The sequence below is a fragment of the Oncorhynchus kisutch genome, linkage group LG14 (genome assembly GCF_002021735.2).
Source record: "Oncorhynchus kisutch isolate 150728-3 linkage group LG14, Okis_V2, whole genome shotgun sequence".
NCBI classification, from domain to species: Eukaryota; Metazoa; Chordata; class Actinopteri; order Salmoniformes; family Salmonidae; genus Oncorhynchus; species Oncorhynchus kisutch.
The window spans coordinates 77,625,867-77,652,663 of NC_034187.2; the positions used below are offsets into that span (position 1 = coordinate 77,625,867).

The 26,797-nt window shown below is 43.0% G+C and overlaps 2 protein-coding genes across 2 annotated transcripts; one reads left to right on the plus strand and one right to left on the minus strand.

Moving 5' to 3' along the window:
• Positions 1-1,439: 1,439 nt before the first annotated feature.
• Positions 1,440-9,437, minus strand: LOC109903319 (trafficking protein particle complex subunit 3-like). The gene is made up of 6 exons (XM_020499952.2): positions 9,348-9,437; positions 9,059-9,217; positions 6,265-6,362; positions 4,937-5,036; positions 3,495-3,677; positions 1,440-2,715 (listed from the first exon to the last, which is right to left on the minus strand). Exons 2-6 carry the CDS (start codon positions 9,098-9,100, stop codon positions 2,596-2,598), a joined length of 543 nt encoding a protein of 180 aa, XP_020355541.1. The 5' UTR covers positions 9,101-9,217; positions 9,348-9,437; the 3' UTR covers positions 1,440-2,595.
• Positions 9,229-19,161, plus strand: LOC116353426 (zinc finger protein 2-like). Its single transcript, XM_031788990.1, has 2 exons — positions 9,229-9,530; positions 15,919-19,161. The coding sequence occupies exons 1-2, from the start codon at positions 9,356-9,358 to the stop codon at positions 18,111-18,113; spliced, it is 2,370 nt and encodes a 789-aa protein (XP_031644850.1). The 5' UTR covers positions 9,229-9,355; the 3' UTR covers positions 18,114-19,161.
• Positions 19,162-26,797: the final 7,636 nt, after the last annotated feature.

Sequence of the window (26,797 nt, forward strand, 5' to 3'; positions counted from 1 at the left end):
TGCACAAAACCATTTCCTCCCCTCTCACTATCCAATGTGCACATTATCGGCCTACAGTGCATAGCACAGGAGGTTGGTGACATCTTATTTGAGGAGGACGGGCTCGTGGTAATGGCTGGAGTGGAATAGTATCACATACATCAAACACATGGTTTGTTGCCATCCCATTGGCTCCGTTACAGACGTTATTATGAGTCCTCCCCTCAGCAGCCTCCACTGATGCATAGACACACATTATAGGCCTACAGAATGCATATATACTGTATGTGGGTGTAAACTAGAGCAGGAGCTCTTCTTGTCTCACGTTGACAGCCCTCACAGTGTGTCCACTTTCCACTGTTTATCCTTTCAAATGTCTCTGATTTTACAGGCTGAGCAATGAGTGTCAGCCAGTTAGCAATGAGTGACCGCCCAGTCCCTGCAGGATGGAAAGCAGGCAGACATCATACACGCATTGATTGTATCAAACCTGTCTTGAACTGTCTGTCGAGGGGAGGTTGTTTTACCATTATCATACATTTCATTTGATGAAATAATGTGCAGTGTAACATACTTACCCACATATGTAAACCTTCATGTTTTTCAATGCCATAAATACCAACACCACCAAAATCTGAGGATCACCACCCACCCCAAATCATAACCTTCACCATTAAAGGGGATAACACAAAACTGATCTTGGATCAGTGTCTAAGGGGAAACTTCATTTTACTCTCAAAACGGGAAAGCGACCTGAAGAGAGAAATGTTTTTGTAGAGAGTGTTGGGGAATTCAAAGCCCACAGTGACCTCTGGTGGCTACGGTCAGTAGTGCAATCTACTGATTATCTCAAATCATGGAACCGTGTGTGTGTGTGAGAGAGAGAGAAATGGCCAGCTCTGTGAGCTCAGCGGTGATTGACGAGGTGAGCGGTCGAGTTGGTGACTACCGGATGACATCAGTTCATTCACAGGTGTTACGGCCAGAATGGGCCTCTGGCTCAGGAACCAGAGACCTTTAACAACGTCTTGCCTTGTTAGCCCCTTCCAAACACCCTGCCCTCCCTCTCTCTCTCGCACACACACACCTCTGTTCTTGGCACCCTGTTAAAAATGGCTGTTCCTAAAACATGGCTGTCAGACACACAGGCACATACTTCCACAGGTCCTGATTGCTTCTATGTAACCTGAACAAACCTCTGAGAGGCATTAGGTGTGTGTTATTGTTGCTTGACTGGACAAAGCTGCTCCAGAGGAACAATAGTCCCACAGTGCACTGGGGGGTGTACCCGGCGACCAGCCACAGGGGAGGAGTCTGCGTGACACTTCATTACATTCGTGTGAGGAGACCTGCAACAGGTTAACGAGGCACACAGGCCCTACTATGTTACTCACGGACAAAAGTGTTTTACCACTTGGGGGCCAGCTGAAGCTGTGATTACTGCAGTGATACAGCACACATTGGATATGTCATGACTTTATTAATAATGATATCAGCCTACTTCATTTACCACTGCCATGCAGTGTGACAGTATCTAGCATGACAACAGATAAAGATCTTATACACATAGATATTAATAGAATCTTGACGATCTTTCATTTAAAAAAGGTGACAGACAAAAGTGAATATATATACATGTTTTTATCACCGTGTACAACACAATAGAGACCATCAACTTTGACTTTATGAACTTAACAGAATTGCAAGTCAATCAAAAAACATTATGGTAAGACTCCTGTCCCTAGAAATTAACATATGAGATGAAGTATCCAAGGAGTGTCTCATCAAAGGAGCAGAGATGAACGTTGAATGGTTGGGGGAGGAGGGTCGGGGGAGGAGGGTTGGGGGAGGAGGGTCGGGGGAGGAGGGTTGGGGGAGGAGGGTCAGATGAGCAGAAGGTCAGGAGTCATAGTTCTGTAGAAGGTGCATCCGTAGAGAATGATAGAGCCCTTTAGTGGCCAAAAAGGCAGTTTTAGCATGGGTAGCGTCATTGAGGGCTTCCGCCATTTTAAAGTAGTCAACTGGCTGGGGATTCCTATGGGTTGTAGCCTCAATGGCGCCGTCACAGACACTATAGTGGCAAAGATGAGTCCTCTACCCATCTCTATGGGTACATCTCAAAAACCACCTCTCCTTTATTTGCACTACTATCGCTGGTAGTTATGAAGCATTTAAAAAGTTCATTCCACTCCAAACTATCTTTTGGTATTGTTTTCATTAGTCCACTGTTGACATAGTCTCAGTGTTTTGCATGTCAGCAGTCAACTTTTCAAGATATTGGGACTGTTAAGAAGCAGTGTCACCGGCCAAGTCATCCTGATGTAAAACGCATCATATATGGTAAAACGCATATAACTTCCACCTGTCAGACCTTTGTATTTAGACCAGTGCAGAGGAAGGAAAGGAGACATGGAGAGGAAGATGGATTTCAGACGCGCCCAAGGACTTGATTTCTTGATTCTCGCTGTCTTTTCATATAGTCTCTCAGTCAAGGGTTTATCATTTATACATCTCGCTCTCTCCATACCTCCTTGAGTGACATCAGATTGAGGATGGATGGAGAGCGGGAAGAGAAGAGTGGTGGAGGGTGGTGCTTTCTCCCTCTCTCTGTTTCTCTCACTCATCGCCAGCCGGAAGGTTCTCCTCCATCCTCTTGATGAACTTCATGCGGATCTCTGTGACATTGTCTCCTCTCAGGGTGTCCTGAGCAAACTTCACATCCACTGCCATCTGTACCTGGAGGAGAGAGGAAGATATTATTCACAACGGGCGAACATAATAACATACACTGAGTGGACATTAAGAACACCTGCTCTTTCCAAGAATGACTGACCAGGTGAATCCAGGTGAAAGATATGATCCCTTATTGATGTCACTTGATAAATCCACTTCAAATCAGTGTAGATAAAGGGGAGGAGGCAGGTTAAAGAAGGATGTTTAAGCCTCGAGACAAATGAGACATGACTTGTGTGTGAGACATTCAGAGGCTCCCCGGTTTGTGTCAAGAACTGCAATGCTGTTGCGTTTTTCACACTCAACAGTTTGCGTGTATCAAGAATGGTCGACCACCCACAGGACAACCAACAAACTTGACAACTGTGGGAAGCATTTCAATCAACATGGGCCAGCATCCCTGTGGAACGCTTTGGACACCTTCTAGAGTCAACATGGGCCAGCATCCCTGTGGAACGCTTTGGACACCTTCTAGAGTCAACATGGGCCAGCATCCCTGTGGAACGCTTTGGACACCTTGTAGAGTCCATGATCCAACGAATTGAGGTTGTTCTGAGGACAAGGGGGGGTGGGGGGGCAACTCAATATTAAGAAGGTATTCCTACTGTTTGGTATACTCAGTGTAATTCACACTGCTGTGCCAACATCCTGTGCAGGCTCTGTTATTGTCTTTTCACATTGTCCTTTTCTAGCACGGTTCCAACAGAGATGCTGGATACGTATCCAGACCAGCTTGGTTAGGCTAGTGTGAAAAGGCCTAAAGAAGCACCATCTATCTTTACCATCTCCAGAGCTCCTCGGAGTACCCCACACAGCAGGTTGGAGTAGACCAGGGAGCTGTGGTTGTCAGGCAGCTCTACAAAGTCCACAAGGGGGTTACTCTCCAGGATGAGGGACAACTCATCCCCTGCTGGGCTCCAGTTGGTCACACTGGGGGTGATGCCCAGGTACATCTTAAACGCCACCTAGTGGACAACACATGCAATCATACAATGGTGTTAGTGTTACAATGATGTTAGTACTGCATTTACAAATGGAACAGAGACTATCGCTCTCATAAGAGTCATCACTGAATGCAGACACTGACATTGTCACATGAGTTGTACTGAGAGAGGGTTGAAGAGAGAGGACTAGGCCAGGGAGCGGACAATCTTTCTTTACCAGGGTCTCACAACAAGCGATCAAGTCGTTGAGATCTGCCCTTGTGAATGTCTCTTTTAAAAACTGTATGATGGTAGTTCGGTTGTTAGTCAATGTCAAAGATTGCTAGCGAGAGCTGCCCCGTCTTGTGGTTGAGTTGCTGAAATGTGCATTAACTGGGGACATATGCAACTCTGGTCTCTAAACGCTCTCGTCGCAGAGTGCTAAGTCGCCATGTGTCTGCTCCTTGAACATGACTGGTCGCTGGTAGCAAGGTGGCTGATTATCTCAGTCTAAACGGCAGTTGAGGCTACCAGTTCAATATCCAGCACAACATTCCATACTACTGCCTTCCCTATAACTGAACCTACAGTGAGAGGTTAGACCTGTGAAAGGACTTAGTAGCACTGTTAGAACAGAGTGCTGAGGGAGCCTGGATGTCAACCACCAGGTGAGACAAGTAGTGTTTGAGCTTGACAAGTCTACAGCGATTTAGTACTGGGCCTGATGCTCAGGAGTACAGCAGACTACTGTCTGACCACATAGACACAAGCACGAGTTTGTGTTTGTATGTGCGCATGGTCATTCCTTCAGTTTAAACTAAATGTACTTAGGCGAGGGGTGGTTTCACCCTGGGTGTAGGTTGATAATGCTGCCAGAACTATTGTATAACAAAGACAACAAGCAGTGAAGGACAAGCGCCCACACACACACAGGGGAAAGCGGCCAGTTGGCTTTGCGGTGGCATAGCTGAGATGCTTCCATAGCTGAGTGAGTGCAGAAAAATGAAAAGCAGTAGAGAGAAGCTATGAAAGCTCAGAAACTACGCAGAAACTACTGCAGGTTGGAGTTCAAATTCCAGTCGCTGACTCCCTCGCTCTCTACTAACTCACTCATTCACTCGTTCATAGTCAACCTCCTTCCCTCAGTCTTTTTCCCAGCTCTCTCTCTCTCTCTCTCTCTCTCTCCTGTCCTTTTCTCTTTCCCTGTCTGCTTCTTTCTTCATATTTTCTTCCCCTTCGCCTCTCTTTTCTGGGAGGGTTCCATGGTCACGCTCTGATTGGCTCAGGGACGTTCCCGTTACCTTAGCGATGACATCGGCCGTTTCTCTGAAATCCTGACACCTCCCAATGCTGGATCGCGCCAAGAAGTCTTCGATGAGACGCACTCCGATATTATATCCCCTGGGAAAAAACAGTGAGTAAAGAATGGTGCCAAATACTCTACCACTTTAGAGCAGAGATTCCACACCTCCCTTAAAGATGTCTTACTCTACCACTTTAGAGCAGAGATTCACACCTCCCTTAAAGATGTCTTACTCTACCACTTTAGAGCAGAGATTCCACACCTCCCTTAAAGATGTCTTACTCTACCACTTTAGAGCAGAGATTCACACCTCCCTTAAAGATGTCTTACTCTACCACGTTAGAGCAGAGATTCACACCTCCCTTAAAGATGTCTTACTCTACCACTTTAGAGCAGAGATTCACACCTCCCTTAAAGATGTCTTACTTTACCACTATAGAGCAGAGATTCACACCTCCCTTAAAGATGTCTCACGTTAGAGCAGAGATTCCACACCTCCCTTAAAGATGTCTCACGTTAGAGCAGAGATTCCACACCTCCCTTAAAGATGTCTTACTTTACCACTTTAGAGCAGAGATTCACACCTCCCTTAAAGATGTCTCACGTTAGAGCAGAGATTCACACCTTCCTTAAAGATGTCTTACTTTACCACTTTAGAGCAGAGATTCACACCTCCCTTAAAGATGTCTTACTCTACCACTTTAGAGCAGAGATTCACACCTCCCTTAAAGATATCTCACGTTAGAGCAGAGATTCACACCTTCCTTAAAGATGTCTTACTTTACCACTGTAGAGCAGAGATTCACACCTCCCTTAAATATTTCAGACATGAACACTGGCTTAGTCAGACCTCAATGCTGAATTGAGCAAAGCTGAAAGAAAGAGGGAGAGAGCTATAGACAAACATCTGGACCCTATTAAGGAGTAAGATGAGATCGTCACCTGATTGAACCATATTTGGGACGTGCTACAGTAGGTGTATTAGTTAGGCAGAGCAGAAAACCTTTACAGACCCTTTCAGACCAACTCACACACTACATCATTGGTCTATTGGTTTCTAGGGTTAAGTTCAAGAGGGATGGAGAATTTGTCCGTGTGCTGCAGGTTAACGGGGAAACTTCAGAGGCCGAAAGCAGTAGCTCCACTTTATCCATTTGCAGAGGAAAGGATCAACTGAAAATGAAACGTTGAGGAGTGGCACATTTTACACGTTCACAACAAGCAGCACACTTCACACACACGTGACTCAATTACTCTCCTTGTCTCCTTTCCTTGATCAGTGAAAGGGCTAAGCAGAGTTTGTTGAGAAGAAGATAAGAGACTCACATCTTATCCAGTTGTTTGTTGACCTCCTCGTCGTTCTCATAGTCCTTACACAGCTGGGTTACCAGGGCTCCGTACGTCAGAGTGAACAGCTCAGAGTTCTACACAGAGAAACAGAGATCTATTGGGTGAAATTCCACAGTGTGCAATCACAGCCGCAAGATTTGTGACCTGTTGCCACAAGAAAAGGGCAACCAGTGAAAAACATACACCATTGTAAATACAACCCATATTTAAAAAGTTAGGACACACATTCAAGTTAGTTTGTTTTGTTTTAACCATTTTCTACATTGTAGAATAATAGTAAAGACATCAAAACTATTAAATAACATTTATTTATTTTACCTATATTTAACTAGGCAAGTCAGTTAAGAACAAACTCTTATTTTCAATGACGGCCTAGGAACAGTGGGTTAACTGCCATGTTCAGCAGAACGACAGATTTTTACCTTGTCAGCTCTGGGAATCGATCTTGCAACCTTTCGGTTACTAGTCCAATGCCCTAACCATTAGGCTACCTGCCGCCCCAATGCAATCATGTAGTAAACAAAAAAGTGTTTAACAATATTTGAGATTCTTCAAAGTAGCCACCCTTTGCCTTGATGACAGCTTGGCATTATCAGAAACCAGCTTCAGAAAGTAGTCAACGGGATGTTTTTCCAACAGTCTTCAAGGAGTTCCCACATATGCTGAGCATTTGTTGGCTGCTTTTCCTTCACTGCGGTCCAACTTATCCCAAACAATCTCAATTGGGTTGAGGTCAGGTGATTGTGGAGGCCAGGTCATCTGATGCATCACTCTCCTTCTTGGTCAAATAGCCCTTACCCAGCCTGGATGTGTGTTGGATCATTGTCCTGTTGAAAAACAAACTATAGTCCCCACTATGCGCAAACAAGATGGGATGGCTTATCGGTGCAGAATGCTGTGGTAGCCATGCTGGTTAAGTGTGCCTTGGATTCTAAATAAATCATTGACAGTGTCACCAGAAAAGCACCATCACACCCCCACCTCCATAGTTCACGGTGGAAATTACACATGCGGGAGATAATCCGTTCATCTACTCCACGTCTCACAAAGACACGGTGGTTGGAACCAAACATCTCACATCTGGACTCAGAGCAAAGGCCAAATTTCCACCAGTCTAATGTCCATTGCTCGTGTTTCTTGGTCCAAGCAAGTCTCTTCTTATTATTGGTGTCCTTTAGTAGTGGTTTCTTTGACGCCATTCGACCATGAAGGCCTGATTCACGTAGTCTCCTCTGAACAGTTGATGTTGAGATGTGTCTGTTACTTGAACTCTGTGAAGCATTTATTTGTGCTGAAATGTCAAAGGCTGGTAACTCTAATGAACGTATCCTCAGCAGCAGACGTAACTCTGGGTCTTCCATTCCTGTGGCGGTCCTCATGAGAGCCAGTTTCATCATAGCGCTTGATGGTTTTTGCGACTGCACTTGAAGAAAAAGTTATTGAAATGTTCCATATTGACTGACCTTCATGTCTTAACGTAATGATGGACTGTTGTTTCGCTTTGCTTATTTGAGCTGTTTTGCCATAATATGGACTTGGGCTTTACCATTTAGGGCTATCCTCTATATACTACCCCTACCATGTCACAACACAACTGATTGGCTCAAACGCATTAAGAAGGAAAGAAATTCCACAAATTAACAAGGCACACTTGTTAATATAAATGCATTCCAGGTGACTACCTCATGAAGCTGGTTGAGAGAATGCCAAGAGTGTGCAAAGTTGTCATCAAGGCAAAGGGTGGCTACTTATAAACTTAATATATATATTTAGATTTGTTTAATGCTTTTTTGGTTACTACATTATTCCATATGTGTTATTCCATAGTTGATGTTTTCACTATTATTCTACAATGTAGAAAACTGTAAAAACAAAGAAAGAAACATGAGTAGGTGTGTCCTAACTTGACTGGTACAGGAGTTACAACACTGTATATAGACATTTTAAATGTTATTTTGGAACTGAATGTAATGTTTACTGTTCATGTTTTATTGTTAATTTCACTTTTGTTTATTATCTATTTCACTTGCTTTGGCAATGTAAACATGTGTCCCATCCCAATAAAGCCCCTTATAATGAAATTGAATAGAGTAGGAGAAAACTTAGTTGCCAGCACCCCCTGGTGTAAAAACGTCAAAACTACAAACATCTTTAATTGATTCAAAGACAGTGAATGATTTATTATATTGTAGATAAGTAATTTTCACAAATTAATTCGGCCTTACTAAAGTACGTAGCGTAGACTTGGGTCGGGTAGATGGGTCAGCTACCTACGATGAAGAACCAATATCATCGGGGCAAATTTTGATATGCCAATTGCCATCCATGCCAGGCTCATCCATGCCAGGCTAACAGCTCATGTTTAACAAATGCGAAAGGGAACTATGCCCGAATAAAACAATTATAAACACTTACTGGCATTTTAGTAACTAGCTAGCTGCAAACAAGCTGCAGTGACTTGGTGAGTGTGCCATGGTGCTAGAATAGCGAATTAAATGCTAGTTACAATAACTTGCTAGCCAGAATAGCTTCCTGTATTTGTCATTCATTAAATGATCACTGAATATCAAATTTGCACTACAGTTAAGCTGATGTGTCGGTAATACTTCATCAAAACGCGCATTGTTATATTAACACATTAAGCTGTTTTTGGCGGTTAATAAAAGGCAGTTTGTCGTCTAAATTAGCTACCGTTAGTTTAACTTAATAATGTAGCTAGCTAGCATTAATTGAGTATGCTAAGTAGCATTAGCATAACGCGACTCCTTACCATCTTCTTGCCGTCTGTGGTTCGGTTGGATTGCCTTGACATAGTGTATTGGGTTACAGGCTTGTACAGAGGATGGAGTAGTTATCCTTTATTTATTCGTTTCTTTGAGAGCGGTCCCTGTGATCTATTTTCTGTCTCAGCTGTCAAACACCCAACTTCCTGAAAAACAGGAACCGGAATCAGCGGAGGATTGTGGGAAATAGCAGCACCATCATCTGGAATACATTTTCTTCCTCTGGCGTAAAAAAATATAGCTGACAAAAACACAAAGAAACCTCGACTTTCATACCTCTCAAAATGTCAAAACTGGCGTTGTTCAATGTGTATATTACTGAACGGCTAACAGCGGCGGCTGTAGAGATAGCTGGAGTAGTAGAGAGAACAGTAACTGAGTACCAGGAGGAAATCTCTCGTTCAAAGGAGGAGAACGAACGTCTTCGACGTCTGCTGGATTTCAAACCGCACAGAACAGGTTTGTGTTGATTTAACGGTACATCGATCGAATCAAGTACCGATAGTTAATGATGTAAATACCCACTACTTGCTCTGTTCAACTTGAATCAGCAGTATTTGGGGATTTATTTATCAAACAGTAACTAACTAGCAAGGTAAACATCTTGTAAACAAAACATGAGCTAATGTTATTGCATGAGTTTCATAGGACTGGCGTTAAATAGCACAGCGGATCCCAAACTAGGGGTCGCGACCCCATGTTTAATTCCACAATATATATATAACTCAGCAATAAAAATAAAAAATGTCCCTTTTTCAGGACCCTGTCTTTCAAAGATAATTCGTAAAAATCCAAATAACTTCACAGATCTTCATTGTAAAGGGTTTAAACACTGTTTCCCATGCTTGTTCAATGAACCATAACAATTCCTGTGGAACGGTCGTTAAGACACTAACAGCTTACAGACCGTAGGCAATTAAGGTTACAGTTATGAACACTTCAGACACTACAGAGGCCTTTCTACTGACTGAAAAACACCAAAAGAAAGATGCCCAGGGTCCCTGCTCATCTGTGTGAATGTGCCTTAGGCATGCTGCAAGGAGGCATGAGGACTGCAGATGTGGCCAGGGCAATACATTTCAATGTCCGTACTGCGAGACGCCGAAGACAGCACTACAGGGAGACAGGATGGACAGCTGATCGTCCTCACAGTGGCAGACCACGTGTAACAACACCTGCACAGGATCGGTACATCCGTACATCACACCTGCAGGACAGGTACAGGGTGGCAACAACAACTGCCCGAGTTACACCAGGAATGCACAATCCCTCCATCAGTGCTCAGACTGTCCGCAATAGGCTGAGGCTGGACTGAGGGCTTCTAGGCCTGTTGTAAGGCAGGTCCTCACCAGACATCACCGGCAACAGCGCCGCCTATGGGCACAAACCCACCGTTGCTGGACCAGACAGGACAGGCAAAAAGTGCTCTTCACTGACAAGTCACGGTTTTGTCTCACCAGGGGTGATGGTCGGATTTGCGTTTATTGTTGAAGGAATGAGCGTTACACCGAGGCCTGTACTCTGGAGCGGTTTGGAGGTGGAGGGTCCGTCATAGTCTGGGGCGGTGTGTCACAGCATCATCGGACTGAGCTTGTTGTCATTGCAGGCAATCTCAACGCTGTGCGTTACAGGGAAGACATCCTCCTCGCTCATGTGGTACCCTTCCTGCAGGCTCATCCTGACATGACCCTCCAGCATGACAATGCCACCAGCCATACTTGTTCTGTGCGTGATTTCCTGCAAGGCAGGAATGTAATTGTTCTGCCACGGCCTGCAACGAGCCCAGATCACGTCTAGGACCTATTGGATCGGAGGGTGAGGGCTAGGGCCACTCCCCCCAGAAATGTCCGGGAACTGGCAGGTGCCTTGGTGGAAGAGTGGGGTAACATCTCACAGCAGGAACTGGCAAATCTGGTGCAGTCCATGAGGAGGAGATGCACTGCAGTACTTAATGCAGCTGGTGGCCACACCAGATACTGACTGTTACTTTTGATCTTGAGAGGACATTTCTCTCTCTCTCTCTCTCTCTCATATATTATATATATATTGTAAGATCATCTTTGTCACTCAATCATTGTAATGTGGCTAACCTTAAATCTAAATGAGAATTATTCAAATCTATTCAAATTCAACCAGAGAGCGCCCTTAAATCATGGGAAAAGGCTATACTTGACCGTTTTACTTGAATCATTTCCATGGTGAATGGCTAAGCCTGCTATGCTATGAAACCACACACTATTGCAGAGACTTTGATGTTACCGGCCACAATTGATATGGTGAAAACAATGTGTGGGGAGGCAGAGGCACAGAAACTCACAATACCTTTGTCAGATAACACTATGAAACTAAGAATTGATGCTATAGCTATCAGGCAAGAGGAAACTCTGACTGAATGACTCAAATGCTCTCCAAATTGATGTAAGCTGTGATGGCCGAGATGCATTGTCTTTGGTTCGCTTCATGTCGGGGATGCTATTTACGAGGACTTATTCTTCTGTATCACGATTCCTGAGCATGAAACGGCACAGGGGATGTTAAGTGCTGCATGCGGCTTTCTTTTTCCCATGCAGTTAAGCCAAAACCACGCCCCGTTATTCAGAGGGGCATTCTACTATGCTCCCATTGGCTAGTTAGCATTGTCTCACACACTGGCAGTCAGTGCAGAGACAGTGACCTTCCAAAGTATTGATGGAAAGTGTAATCGAACAATTAGCTGCCTACCATAATGCAGGCCTATGACTATCATGTTTGGTAACATTTGCTCGTGTATTTATTTTCAAAGTTTGAAAGAGTTGTACAAATGTCTCACAGAAGCTGAATTCCCTCTATTGAAGATCAGCTAAGTTAACCTAGGGTACTTAACATTACTAGCTTGGTATTTGAAGTTATATTATCATTAGTAGTTTATTATTAGGTAAAAGCACATGCTTATTATTAATAATTTCTCAGATATTTTAGCAAATCATTCATTTGAATACACTGTGCTACAGCCATTGAATCTGTCTTTGAGCATTAAGGGATGTTAATGGCTAGGTCGTGTTATTATATTTTCAATCTTGAAATACAAGGAATAATGTTATTCATCAGTGACTAAAATTTCGCTCTACGTGATATTCACTTCCGGACTTGGAGAGTGCTCAAAGCATTGTAGAAAACCCCTTGGAAGGGTTTGCTCTTTAAACAGGTCAACATTCACAAAGCTGCTCTGGGGCAGATGGATTACCAGGACGTGTACTCAAAGCATTGTAGAACACCCCTCTGAATGGTTAGCTCTTTAAACAGGTCAACATTCACAAAGCTGCAGGGCCAGATGGATTACCAGGATGTGTACTCAAAGCATGAACGGACCAACTGTCAAGTGTCTTCACTGACATTTTCAACCTCTCCCTGACTGAGCCTGTCATACCTACATGTTTCAAGCAGACCACAATAGTCCCTGTGCTCAAGGAAGTGAAGGTAACTTACCTAAATGATTACCGACCCATGGCACTCACGTCTGTAGCCATGGAGGGCTTTGAAAGGCTGGTCATGGCTCACATCAACACCATCATCCCAGAAACCCTAGACCCACTCCAATTCGCATACCGTCCCAACAGATCCACAGATGACGCAATCTCAATCACACTCCACACTGCCCTTTCTCACCTGGACAAAAGGAATACCTATGTGAGAATGCTGTTCATTGACTACAGCTCAGCGTTCAACACCATAGTGCCCACAAAGCTCATCACTAAGGACCCTGCGGCTAAACACCTCCCTCTGCAACTGGATCCTGGACTTCCTGACGGGCCGCCCCCAGGTGGTAAGAGAAGGCAACAACACGTCTGCCACGCTGATCTTTAACACTGGGGCCCCTCAGGGGTGTGTACTTAGTCCCCTCCTGTATTCCCTGTTCACCCACGACTGCGTGGCCAAACACGACTCCCAACACCATCATTAAGTTTGCTGACAACACAACAGTGGTAGGCCTGATCACCGACAACGATGAGGAGGTCAGAGACCTGGCAGTGTGGTGCCATGACAACATCTCCCTCAATGTGAGCAAGACAAAGGAGCTGATCGTGGACTGCAGGAAAAGGGGGGCTGAACAGGCCCCTATTAACATCGACGGGGCTGTAGTGGAGCAGGTTGAGAGCTTCAAGTTCCATGGTGTCCACATCACCAACAAACTATCATGGTCCAAACATACCAAGACAGTTGTAAAAAGGGTACGACAAGACCTTTTCCCCCTCAGGAGACTGAAAAGATTTGGCATGGGTCCCCAGATCCTCAAAGTTCTACAGCTGCACCATTGAGAGCATACTGACAGGTTGCATCCCCGCCTGGTATGGCATCGGACCATAAGGCGCTACAGAGGGTAGTGTGAATGGCCCAGTACATCACTGGGGTCAAACTTCCTGCCATCCAGGACCTATACAATAGGTAATGTCAAATGAAAGCCCATACAATTGTCAGAGACTCCAGTCACCCAAGTTAGGAAAGGCCATTTCTAAGTGACCCCAAACGTTTGAACTGTAGTGTGTGTGTGTGTGTGTGTGTGTGTGTGTGTGTGTGTGTGTGTGTATTAGTTGCCTCTTCACTGTTGACGTTGGCACATACATATGTATATATATATAATTATTTATATATACACTGCTCAAAAAAATAAAGGGAACACTAAAATAACACATCCTAGATCTGAATGAATGAAATATTCTTATTAAATACTTTTTTCTTTACATAGTTGAATGTGTTATTGTTGTTGAATGTGTTACAAAAATCACACAAAAATGATCAATGGAAATCAAATTTATCAACCCATGGAGGTCTGGATTTGGAGTCCAGTCCAAATTAAAGTGGAAAACCACACTACAGTCTGATCCAACTTTGATGTAATGTCCTTAAAACAAGTCAAAATGAGGCTCCGTAGTGTGTGTGGCCTCCCTACAATGCCTGGGCATGCTCCTGATGAGGTGGCGGATGGTCTCCTGAGGGATCTCCTCCCAGACCTGGACTAAAGCATCAGCCAACTCCTGGACAGTCTGTGGTGCAACGGCCTCCTCCACGTCTCCTGATGTACTGGCCTGTCTCCTGGTAGCGCCTCCATGCTCTGGACACTACGCTGACAGACACAGCAAACCTTCTTGCCACAGCTCGCATTGATGTGCCATCCTGGATGAGCTGCACTACCTGAGCCTCTGAGTTGGTGGATGGAGCGGAACATGATGTCCCAGATGTGCTCAATTGGATTCAGGTATGGGGAATGGGCGGGCCAGTCCATAGCATCAATGCCTTCCTCTTGCAGGAACTGCTGACACACTCCAGCCACATGAGGTCTAGCATTGTCTTGCATTAGGAGGAACCCAGGGCCAACCGTACCAGCATATGGTCTCACAAGGCATCTGAGGATCTCATCTCAGTACCTAATGGCAGTCAGGCTACAAGGAGGGCTGTGCGGCCCCCCCAAAGAAATGCCACCCCACACCATGACTGACCCACCACCAAACCGGTCATGCTGGAGGATGTTGCAGGCAGCAGAACGTTCTCCACGGCGTCTCCAGACTCTGTCACGTCTGTCACATGTGCTCAGTGTGAACCTGCTTTCATCTGTGAAGAGCACAGGGCGCCAGTGGCGAATTTGCCAATCTTGGTTTTCTCTGGCAAATTTCAAATGCCCTGCACTGTGTTGGGCTGTAAGCACAACCCTCACCTGTGGACTTCGGGCCCTCATACCACCCTCATGGAGTCTGTTTCTGTCCGTTTGAGCAGACACATGCACATTTGTGGCCTGCTGGAGGTCATTTTGCAGGGCTCTGGCAGTGCTCCTCCTGCTCCTCCTTGCACAAAGGCAGAGGTAGTGGTCCTGCTGCTGGGTTGTTGCCCTCCTACGGCCTCCTCCACGTCTCCTGATGTACTGGCCTGTCTCCTGGTAGCGCCTCCATGCTCTGGACACTACGCTAACAGACACAGCAAACCTTCTTGCCACAGCTCGCATTGATGTTCCATCCTGGATGAGCTGCACTACCTGAGCCACTTGTGTGGGTTGTAGACTCTCATGCTACCTCTAGAGTGAAAGCACCGCCAGCATTCAAAGGTGACCAATACATCAGCCAGAAAGCATAGGAACTGAGAAGTGGTCTGTGGTACCCACCTGCAGAACAACTCCTTTATTGGGGGTGTCTTGCTAATTGCCTATAATTTCCACCTGTTGTCTATTTCATTTGCACAACAGCATGTGAAATGTATTGTCAATCAGTGTTGCTTCCTAAGTGGACAGTTTGATTTCACAGAAGTGTGATTGACTTGGAGTTACATTGTGTTGTTTAAATACACACACATTATTTATATATATATATATATATATATATATATATATATATATATATATATATATATATATATATATATATATATATATATATGATGTAGATATTACTCCAAACGTCAACAGTAAAGAGACGACTCCGGGATGCTGGCCTTCTGAACTATACTGTACTGAACTCTACCTTACTCTGCTCTACTCTGCAGTGCTGCACTGACGTGTCCAAATTTATGAAACATGAGAATGACATTCATATTCATAATTATGCATTTATGTGTAGTACAGATCAGGGACCCATGATGTAATTCTGTTACCGTAATGAACTTTTAAATCAATAGTTTTTATTTGACATACATTTTTAAGGTGAAAAAACTCAAAGCGTAATTCTGATGCCATGAAATTCCCCATATATTGGTAAATCACTCTGCATAAGAGCGTCCGCTGAATGACCCCTATTTGAATGTTAAAACAAACACTTGCAACGCATGCTGGGTATTATTCTAATGTATTGATCTCTTAATGATCCCTTTCCTCCCCTTTTTCTAGACCCCCAGCAGCTTACTCTCCCAGTCTCTGAAGAAGAGGTTCCCCCTGAGCGGCAGCACTGTGAGCAGAAGTGGAGCCCCAGTCTGGAGAAGGACCCAGAGCCCACACAGATTAAAGATGAACAAGAGGAAATCAGGACCAATCAGGAGGAAGAGCAGCTTGAAGGGCTGGAGTCTGATACCAAAGACTCCATATTCACCGTCTGTGAGGAAAGTGACTGTGATCCGATGGATTTCTCGAGCCAAATTTCCGAGAGCAGAGAGGGGGATGTGTTATGTGTCCGCATTCCTCAAGAGATCAAAACCGAGCCTGATGGAGAGCTCTACACGGTATCAGAAGCAACCAGTGCCTCACACTCCCTCTCAGAAGGATATCCAGGCTGTTTGGCAGCTCACAGTGAAAACAGTGGAAGTGGCAATGAGGTGGAGAGTGAGGGACTACCGTCAGGATCAAAGGCACTGAAATCACCCAGAAAACAAGCAAAGAAAAGACTAAGCTCCCATACCTCTGCTGGAAGCGGGGTGACCACAAATGCTGCTCCTCCTTATTGTTGCAAGTTGTGTGGAAGTACATTTGTATACATTGGTCCTTTAGTTAATCATGTGAAAAATGTGCACACAAAGCTTACTGCAGAATACCGTTGTGGTGTGTGTGAAGAAGTCTTTGAGTCCATAGCAAGTCTGACAGAGCACCTGCAAACCCACATTAAAGCAACACGCACTTGTAATGTTTGTGGCAAATGCTTCCCTAGTGATTCTAGTATGAGAACACACATGGTAACGCACACAGGAGAGAAACAGTATCAATGCAAAGAATGTGGAAAATGTTTCAAAAATAAGGGCTATATGCACTTGCATATGAGGCGTCACACAGGGGAGACACCATTTTGGTGCAAAGATTGTGGCGAAAGTTTCACTTGTAAGGGATACTTGAAAACGCATATGAAGTTCCACACAAGTGAGGAACCACAGCCCACACTGATTAAAGATAAACAACAGGAACTTGGGATCAGACGGGAGGAAGAGCAGCTTGAAGGGCTGGAGTCTGATACCAAAGACTCCATAGTCACCGTCTGTGAGGAAAGTGACTGTGATCCGATGGATTTCTCGAGCCAAATTTCCGAGAGCAGAGAGGGGGATGTGTTATGTGTCCGCATTCCTCAAGAGATCAAAACCGAGCCTGATGGAGAGCTCTACACGGTATCAGAAGCAACCAGTGCCTCACACTCCCTCTCAGAAGGATATCCAGGCTGTTCGGCAGCTCACAGTGAAAACAGTGGAAGTGGCAATGAGGTGGAGAGCGAGGGACTACCGTCAGGATCAAAGGCACTGAAATCACCCAGAAAATGGGCAAGCACCCATAACCGTGCTAGAGGCAAGGTGACCACAAATGCTTCTCCTTATTGTTGCAAGTTGTGCGGAAGTACATTTGTGTACATTGGTCCTTTAGTTAATCATGTGAAAAATGTGCACACAAAACATACGAAAATGTGTGGTGTGTGTGAGGAGGTATTCGAGTCCATAGCAAGTCTGACAGAGCACCTCCAATCCCACATTAAAGCAACACGCACTTGTAATGTTTGTGGCAAATGCTTCCCTAGTGATGCTAATCTGAGAACACATATGGTGTCTCACACAGGAGAGAAACAATATCAATGTAAGGAATGTGGGAAAAGTTTCAAAACTAAGGCATATATGAAATTGCATATGAGACTTCACACGGGGGAGAAACCATTTCAGTGCAAAGAATGTGGAGAAAGTTTCACTTGTAATGGATACTTGAGAGCACATATGAAGTTCCACACAGGGGAGAAATCATATCGGTGTAAGGACTGTGGGCAAGACTTCGACCAGAAGGAACAACTGGAAACGCACATGTGGACTCACCAAGGTCAGAAACCACATGGTTGCAAACAGTGTCCGAAAAGCTTCAAGCGCAAGGAAGAACTGACCAGACACACAGCGGTTCACACAGGAGAGAGACCTTTCAAGTGCACTGTGTGTGGACATTGCTTTGCCACCCCAGGCAACCTGACACAACACCTAACCACTCACTCTGGAGAGAAACCGTATCACTGCAAACTGTGCAGCAGATGCTTTAGAAACAATCCACTACTTAAAAGTCACCTGAGGAATCGTCACAAATGTTATGACAGTGCCATATTGTCAGAAGATGACTTAAGTTCCTCCGTATGATGTGGGAGTGCCCTGTAGTTAAATGCTTCTAGGACAAAGTTACAAAATTGATGTTGGCTCTTACATTGATGTCACCTCACTGTCTCCCATTTAACCAGTAGATACAGATACTATTAGGAGTTTTAACATCAGAATTATCGACAGTGAGAATGAATGGTGCTGGTCAAGGAACAACAGACCTGGACAAATATACTTGACTCTGTAAAGAATAATCTCAGCTAAAGCCCAACACATAGATACATACATACATACAAGTTATAAGCCCCATTACATGCATACATACAAACTATAAGCCCCAATATATACAAACCAACTATAATCCCCAAGACATACATACGTTATAAGTTATAAGCCCCGATAGATAACATGAGGTGCGTTCAGTTCACTTGAACGTTTGCTACGTTGTGAAACGGTTTGTACTGAAAAGACTGAGGTACATTTGATCCCGTTTTGTGGGTGTGGCTTGAAGCAGTGAGTGACATATTTAAACGGCAGCGGCCATGCTGACAGCGTTCCCCAACACACAACCCAAACCCCTCCCAGTTTTTCAACTGGTTGTTCAGTACAGCACCGTTTCCTTCCAATTGAATGTAAAAACGTACTGAACGCAGACCTGGTTTCAGGGTGGGTCGGGGGGCACGCTAGTTGTTTAGGTTTCTGTTCCTGTACATACTGAATTGAAATATTGATATATACTTTGTTGTTATTTACCTTTTTTGTAGTTTTTTATTTAAAAAAAAGTGTTGCAGCCAACAGGTAAAACCAAGAATATGTGTGAAATAATGAATAGATAATGATTTAAATATTGTACCTGTAATTCCCCCCAAATGAAAAAATGCCAACAAAAATGGACCAGTTGTCTTTTGGTTTGTGGTGCTATAGAACGTTTAGTAGAATCGATAAAACAATATAGTATCTGCTCTCTTTCTCTCCTCTGTCACGCTATGTCTTCTTCCAGAGTTATTACATTTACATTTGAGCAGATGTAAATGTTATGTTATGAATGCTGATCTGCTTTTTACTATTAAATAAAGGCCTTCTTTATAAATCCCCATGTGAGCATTCTATTTTCACTTTGAGAAGGATGATAACACATTGTAAATTACAAAACGGTTCCTGTACATTGTCTCAAAAATAAAATAAAAAATAAAAAGGGGTTCAGGGGGGGGTATAAACTATTTTGTTAAGGATATTATGTGGCTGCTACAGAGTAGAATGAACCTTCCTTTTATTGTGTATAAAATGTATGATTATTACATTCCATGAGGAGTACACACAATAACCTTTAACGGTAGACTCCGCTAAATGGCGATCCCACAAGCCTCACCACAGATATTGCAATGAGCGAGATGCACGACTTCGCTGGCACACGTGCAGGGTTGGGGAGTAACTGATTGCAAAAAAATGGTAACTGTGATCCGTTGTGTTACCAGCAATAATATTTGTAATCAGAGTACAGATACTTTTGAAAAACTAGATGATTACTTTGAGGATTACTTTTAAATTCAGAAGGGATGTTTGCGGGAAAAATTGTCACCTAATTACCTTTGCTTGAGGACTTCATTGCACAACACATCAGCTGTCTATGACCAGTCAAACCTTCATCGTTATCACCATAACAGCCTACATCGTTATCACCATATTAGCTAGCTAACGTCATAGTCAACATAGCTACTAGAATGAATGTGTTAGTAAACCTGCTACAATCATGCAATACAGTGTAGTCAGCAAGCAGTTTAGCGAAACCAAAAGCTTACCTTGACTTGTAAGAGTTCCCGTGTTGGATAGCCATAGCCAGCTAGCTAACATAGCATCCCTCTCTGTTGGATAGCCATAGCCAGCTAGCTAACATAGCATCCCTCTCTGTTGGATAGCCATAGCCAGCTAGCTAACATAGCATCCCTCTCTGTTGGATAGCCATAGCCAGCTAGATAACATAGCATCCCTCTCTGTTGGATAGCCAGCTAGCTAACATAGCATCCCTCTCTGTTGGATAGCCATAGCCAGCTAGCTAACATAGCATCCCTCTCTGTTGGATAGTCATAGCCAGGTAGCTAACATAGCATCCCTCTCTGTTGGATAGCCATAGCCAGCTAGCTAACATAGCATCCCTCTCTGTTTGAGTAGGCTAAACTAAACTCAGCAAAAAAAGAAACCTCCTTTTTTCAGGACCCTGTCTTTCAAAGATAATTCGTAAAAATCCAAATGACTTGACAGATCTTCATTGTAAATGGTTAAAACACTGTTTCCCATGCTTGTTCAATGAACCATAAACAATTATGAACATGCACCTGTGGAACGGTCATTAAGACACTAACAGCTTACAGACGGGAGGCAATTAAGGTCACAGTTATGAAAACTTAGGACAGCAAAGAGGCCTTTGTACTGACTGAAAAACACTAAAATAAAGATGCCCAGGGTCCCTGCTCACCTGTGTGAACGTGCCTTAGGCATGCTGCAAGGAGGCATGAGGACTGCAGATGTGGCCAGGGCAATAAATGTCAATGTGAGACGCCTAAGACAGCGCTACAGGGAGACAAGACGGACAGCTGATTGTCCTCGCAGTGGCAGACCATGTGTAACAACACCTGCACAGGATCGGTACATCCGAACATCACACCTGCAGGACAGGTACAGGATGGCAACAACAACTGCTCGAGTTACACCAGGAACGCACAATCGCTCTATCAGTGCTCAGACTGTCCGCAATAGGCTGAGAGAGGCTGGACTGAGGGCTTGTAGGCCTGTTGTAAAGCAGGTCCTCAACAGACATCACCGGCAACAGCGTCGCCTATGGGCACAAACCCACCGTTGCTGGACCAGACAGGACTGGCAAAAAGTGTTCTTCACTGACGAGTCGCAGTTTTGTCTCACAAGGGGTGATGGTCGGATTCGCGTTTATTGTTGAAATGGGATCGATTTGGAGGTGGAGGGTCTGTCATGGTCTGGGGCGGTGTGTCACAGCATCATCGGACTGAGCTTGTTGTCATTGCAGTTAATCTCAACACTGTGCGTTACAGGGAAGACATCCTCCTCCCTCATGTGGTACCCTTCCTGCAGGCTCATCCTGACATGACAATCCAGCATGACAATGCCACCAGCCATACTGCTTGTTCTGTGTGTGATTTCCTGCAAGACAGGAATGTCAGTGATTGCCATGGCTATGAAGAGCCCGGATCTCAATCCCATTGAGCACGTCTGGGACCTGTTGGATCGGAGGGTGAGGGCTAGGGCCATTCCCCCCAGAAATGTCTGGGAACTTTAATTTGCCTTGGTGGAAGAGTGGGGTAACATCTCACAGCAAGAACTGGCAGATCTGGTGCAGTCCATGAGGAGGAGATGCACTGCAGTACTTAATGCAGCTGGTGGCCACACCAGATACTGACTGTTACTTTTGATTTTGACCCCCCCTTTGTTCAGGGACACATTATTCCAAGTCTGTTAGTCACATGTCTGTGGAACTTGTTCAGTTTGTCTAAGTTGTTGAATCTTGTTATGTTCATACAAATATTTACACATGTTTAGTTTGCTGAAAGTAAACGCAGTTGACAGTGATAGGACGTTTCTTTTTTTGCTGAGTTTAGCTTGCTGCATTCGCTAGCTAAGTGAGAGAAAAAAATACAATGAAACATAGCTAGCTCTCTTGCTTCTCCATTTTTAAAGAAATTAATTTGTTAACTGTTCAACGATTGTCTTTCTCTCTCTTTGAGTGAACTACTCATTACATTTTATTCATTGCAGTGCTAGCTAGTTGTAGCTTATGTTTTCAGTACTAGATTCATTCTCTGATACTTTGATTGGGTGGACAACATGTCATTTCATGCTGCAACAGCTCTGATAGGTTGGAGGACGTCTTCCGGAAGTTGTCATAATTACTGTGTAAGTCTATGGAAGGGGATGACAACCATGAGCCTCCTAGGTTTTGTATTGAAGTCAATGTACCCAGAGGAGGACAGAAACTAGCTGTCCTATGGCTACACCATGGTGCTACCCTACAGATTGCTGTTGAGGTTGAGTTGAGACTACTACTGTAGATCTGCATTGCTAAACAGTGTGTTTTAATCAATTATTTGGTGACGTGAATATATTGAGTGTAGTTTTAACTAAAAAATAATAACTTTTTCAATGTTTCACAGATTTTATTTTTATTAAATTCATTGAGGAGGATGGTCCTCCCCTTCTTCATCTGAGGAGCCTCCACTGGTATAAATGGCAATTTGGGGGGCATTTATAGTTTTTTCCAGACAACATTTTAAGATTACACATTTTTTACATTTCCCCTTATTAAACATTTTAAACCATCATCTGGCTGTATGTACAAATTATTTATGGAGATATGGCCCTATATTAGTCTACATTTTGTGGCTCTACAACAAAGTCCAAAACATTTCCAGTAGCTGGACTATGGTCAAAATGACCTCATATGACACCCAAGAAGGTATTAAGAGTATTGTATGATCAGAATCTTTGTTTATATGATCTGCGGGGTTTATTTAGTGGGTAGATAACGTTACAAAGTCATTTTGATATTGTTAGGAATCATTTTACCCTGTTTTCTTTTAACAGGAAATCAGAATGGCAGCCAATTATTTAAAAGGTTTCTCTGGTTGACTGCCATGCTTCCTCGACTGCCTATAATCTTTAAAGTGTTCCTTTATGTATCTAGTTTTAGGGTGATTCTGCAACTACGGGCACTTCTATGTCCTCGGGTCAATTTGGGGGATTTTATCAAAAATAAAACAAATACAAATATTTGTATGTTCAGTTCACACTTGAATCACCCCATAGTTTTTTAAACACCTCTATATCAAGTATTTTAGCTACTTTTCAGAAGCATTTTATGCCTCAATTTCACAATTTTTCCCTTGTCCCTGACCCAGGCTTTTAAGCTTTTACTATGTTTTTCTAAGAGAAAACATTAATAATTACACATTATATAATGTTATGTACTACAGAAAGAGTCAATTAAATAAAATCTATATCAATATTTATTGTGAGTATGCCCTTTATACTGTTTTATACACAAAGCATACCTGTCCTTTGGGTGTGGTGTCATTTCCACCACTGAGGACAAATTCCTCATTAATAAAGTTTTTTCAAAAGAATGTTCATTTAGTTACCATGGAAACATATTGTGACACTGAAGCACATATCTACAGTGGACAGTTGTTCCAGATGTGCCAAGATGGCGGCTTGAACAGATGTTTTTTTATCGAGCTCCACACCAAACTTCAGAAAGATTGTGAAAAAAACAAGTTTACAGTCATTACTATTACTGTTTTTATTTGTTCAAGATATAAGAACTCCTGTGACTGGAATAAGAATTGGATAATTTATTTTGGCATGTCCATGCGAAGTCGTGACAAAAAAAGAAAGGAAGAAGCTAGTTGTTCTATTGCTAATCAACAAGAGAGAAACGTGCTTATAGACAACTGTCATAACTACTCTTGCCCTATGGATTATGTAATGCTTTCGAATGCTGTTGAAGATGGCAAATTCCCCTCTTTTCTGGGTTACTCCGTGCAAACCTACACCCTCCAAAAAACCCAACATGAACTCTGACATCGTGGCTACCCTCTCCATACTCATCTACTCCAGATCTGACACCATTGAGAAAATGATAGGCGTGAACACCATGGTTATCGAAGGGTTGAAAAAGCCTGTGGAGTTCACATGAGGTGAAATCAAGGATGTGAAAACGAGAGTGGCAAAAGTTGAAAAAAGTGTGGAAAAGGTGGAAATGAATAACAATGTCTACCATAGACGTCTCACTGATCTGGAACAATACACATGAAGATGGAGCCTGAGACTCTATGGCTTGCCAGAGGTGGAGAATGAAGATGGAACCTGAGACTCTACGGCTTGCCAGAGGTGGAGAATGAAGATGGAACCTGAGACTCTACGGCTTGCCAGAGGTGGAGAATGAAGATGGAACCTGAGACTCTACGGCTTGCCAGAGATGGAGAATGAAGATGGAACCTGAGACTCTACGGCTTGCCAGAGGTGGAGAATGAAGATGGAACCTGAGACTGTACGGCTTGCCAGAGGTGGAGAATGAAGATGGAACCTGAGACTCTACAGCTTGCCAGAGGTGGAGAATGAAGATGGAACCTGAGACTCTACGGCTTGCCAGAGGTGGAGAATGAAGATGGAACCTGAGACTCTACGGCTTGCCAGAGGTGGAGAATGAAGATGGAACCTGAGACTCTACGGCTTGCCAGAGGTGGAGAATGAAGACGTGCGAGGATAGGCTATCCATATCTGCCAAGAAGTTATACCTGCAGAGAAGAACAAAGTCGGTTCAACAATCATCAGGTGACTATTTTTCGGAATACTCAGGTAATTCAATTTATTAGTTTGTTCTTGTATGACCAGAAGACCTATATTGTTTACAAACTTACGAAGAAGATTGAAAGTTGTATTTATTTATTATGTATACAGTAACTAAGATACTGTTTTAAAGAGCATACAGGTCTGCTTTGACTTTACACGGTTATTGTTCTATTTAGTTATGAATACTTATTTCCAAGTGAAAAAGGTGTTAGGGACGTGTATATGTAAAACATTTTTTATTCAATTATTTTATGATCAGTTTTCATATGCACTTAAATGAGTATGTACCCTTTTATTTAAATTATTATTTTGTATTTTATTTCTCAGTATAGTTCCTGATTACACTAAAGAGGATTTTTAGTCTCTCTTACTACAAGAACCCTTGGTTTGGTCTTGAACATAATTTTCAGTTGAGTTGAATTTCAAAAGCCGGATAACGTCTAGCTCAAAGGTTATGGAATAAGCCATTTTCACTTTAAATTGACTTAAATGGTGCAGATCTCGGTTCTTTGTCGCTTATGTTCACTGCTCCTACGTTTTTGACTCATCCTACTACAGTTTATACTTTTATATAACCTTTGTTGTTTTGTCTTTGTCTATAGTTTCTCTTAATGAGGGTGTTCCGAAACAATGTGAAGCGCAAGGCCTTGTTTTTATTTGCTAAACAATTTAGAACAAATTTTTGCTTTTTTCTAGAGTCTCACTCAATTTCGTCTGATGCCAACTTCTGGAGGTCACAGTGGGGCAACGATATTTGGCTTTCCCGTGGATCTGAACGCTCCGCTGGTGTCACTAGAATGAAAAATACCTTTGGTGGTAATATTCTACACTCGGAATGTGACCCCTTTAATCAAATCAAATCAAATGTATTTATATAGCCCTTCGTACATCAGCTGATATCTCAAAGTGCTGTACAGAAACCCAGCCTAAAACCCCAAACCGCAAGCAATGCAGGTGTAGAAGCACGGTGGCTAGGAAAAACTCCTTTAGTCACTTTGTCTTGTGATCAGTTACAATGACATTACGCTCATTACTGTAAACTTCTACGGGTACAACACTAAACATGAGAATGATGAGTTACAATGTCATTACGCTCATTACTGTAAACTTCTACGGGTACAACACCAAACATGAGAATGATCAGTTACAATGACATTATGCTCATTACTGTAAACTTCTACAACACCAAACATGAGAATGATCAGTTGCTTGAATCTATAGAGAAACATATACTTCATTGGTTACCTAAATTTCCCAATTCGTTATTATTGATAGGAGGGGACTTTAACATTACTATAGATAATTCAACTGGTAGAAGGCCCCCAGATAGGCCAACCAATCAGAATTTGAGTTTAATACTTTTTATGGAAAAGTTTGATCTTACTGATATATGGAGAGAGAGGTTTCCGGCCGACAGATCGTTCACTTGGAGTAACAAAACAGGTTCCAGACAATCCAGAATAGATGTTTGGCTTATATCCAAATGTATTGATAGTGAGTGTGTTACTACAAATATTTGTACTACTCCCCTCACAGACCATAGGGCCATTTACATTGATATCAAAATATTTACCCCTGATACTAACCTTGGTAGAGCATCCTACTGGAAGCTAAATAGCTCATTATTAAATAATGATATAGTTAAGTTTGAGGTTAAAGATCTGCTCTCACACTTTTGGGAAAGGGCTTGTGAAGAAAAATCTTATTGCAAGAACTGGGAGCTCTTTAAATTGGTGTCCAAATACCTTAGAAAATATGGTGGTAATCTTGCTAAGACCAGAAGAGCTGAGGAGGAAAAGTTGATCAGATAACTTCCCTTTCTCAGGGGTCCCCAGCCGGCCTCTCGGGGGAGGAGAAGATGGAACTAATTGAGTTACAAAATAAACTGGATAATATATATAGATTAAAAGCAAAAGGAGCCTTTATTAGATCTAGAATAAATGGGTTGAGGAGGGAGAACAGAATTCATCCTATTTCTTTAGACTTGAGAAATTTCACTCTAAAAGTAACACTATCCACAAGTTAAACATTGATGGTGTTATTACAGATGACCAAAAATGAATCGCTAAATACTGTAGCAATTTTTACAGAAAATTGTATAGCTCTACGTACTGTCTGGAATCCACAGATGTGTTTTTTGACTCACTGAATAATGTTCACTCTATCAGTGGTATAGAATCTAAACAGTGTGATGAACCCATCAAAGTTGAAGAGATTATAGTCTATCAAACATCTAAAGAACAATTAATCACCAGGTGTTGATGGGATTACATCAGAATTTTACTAATTATTTTCTGAACAAGTAGCTCCCTTCCTATTTGAAGTCTTTTTAGAGAGTATTAAAAGCAATG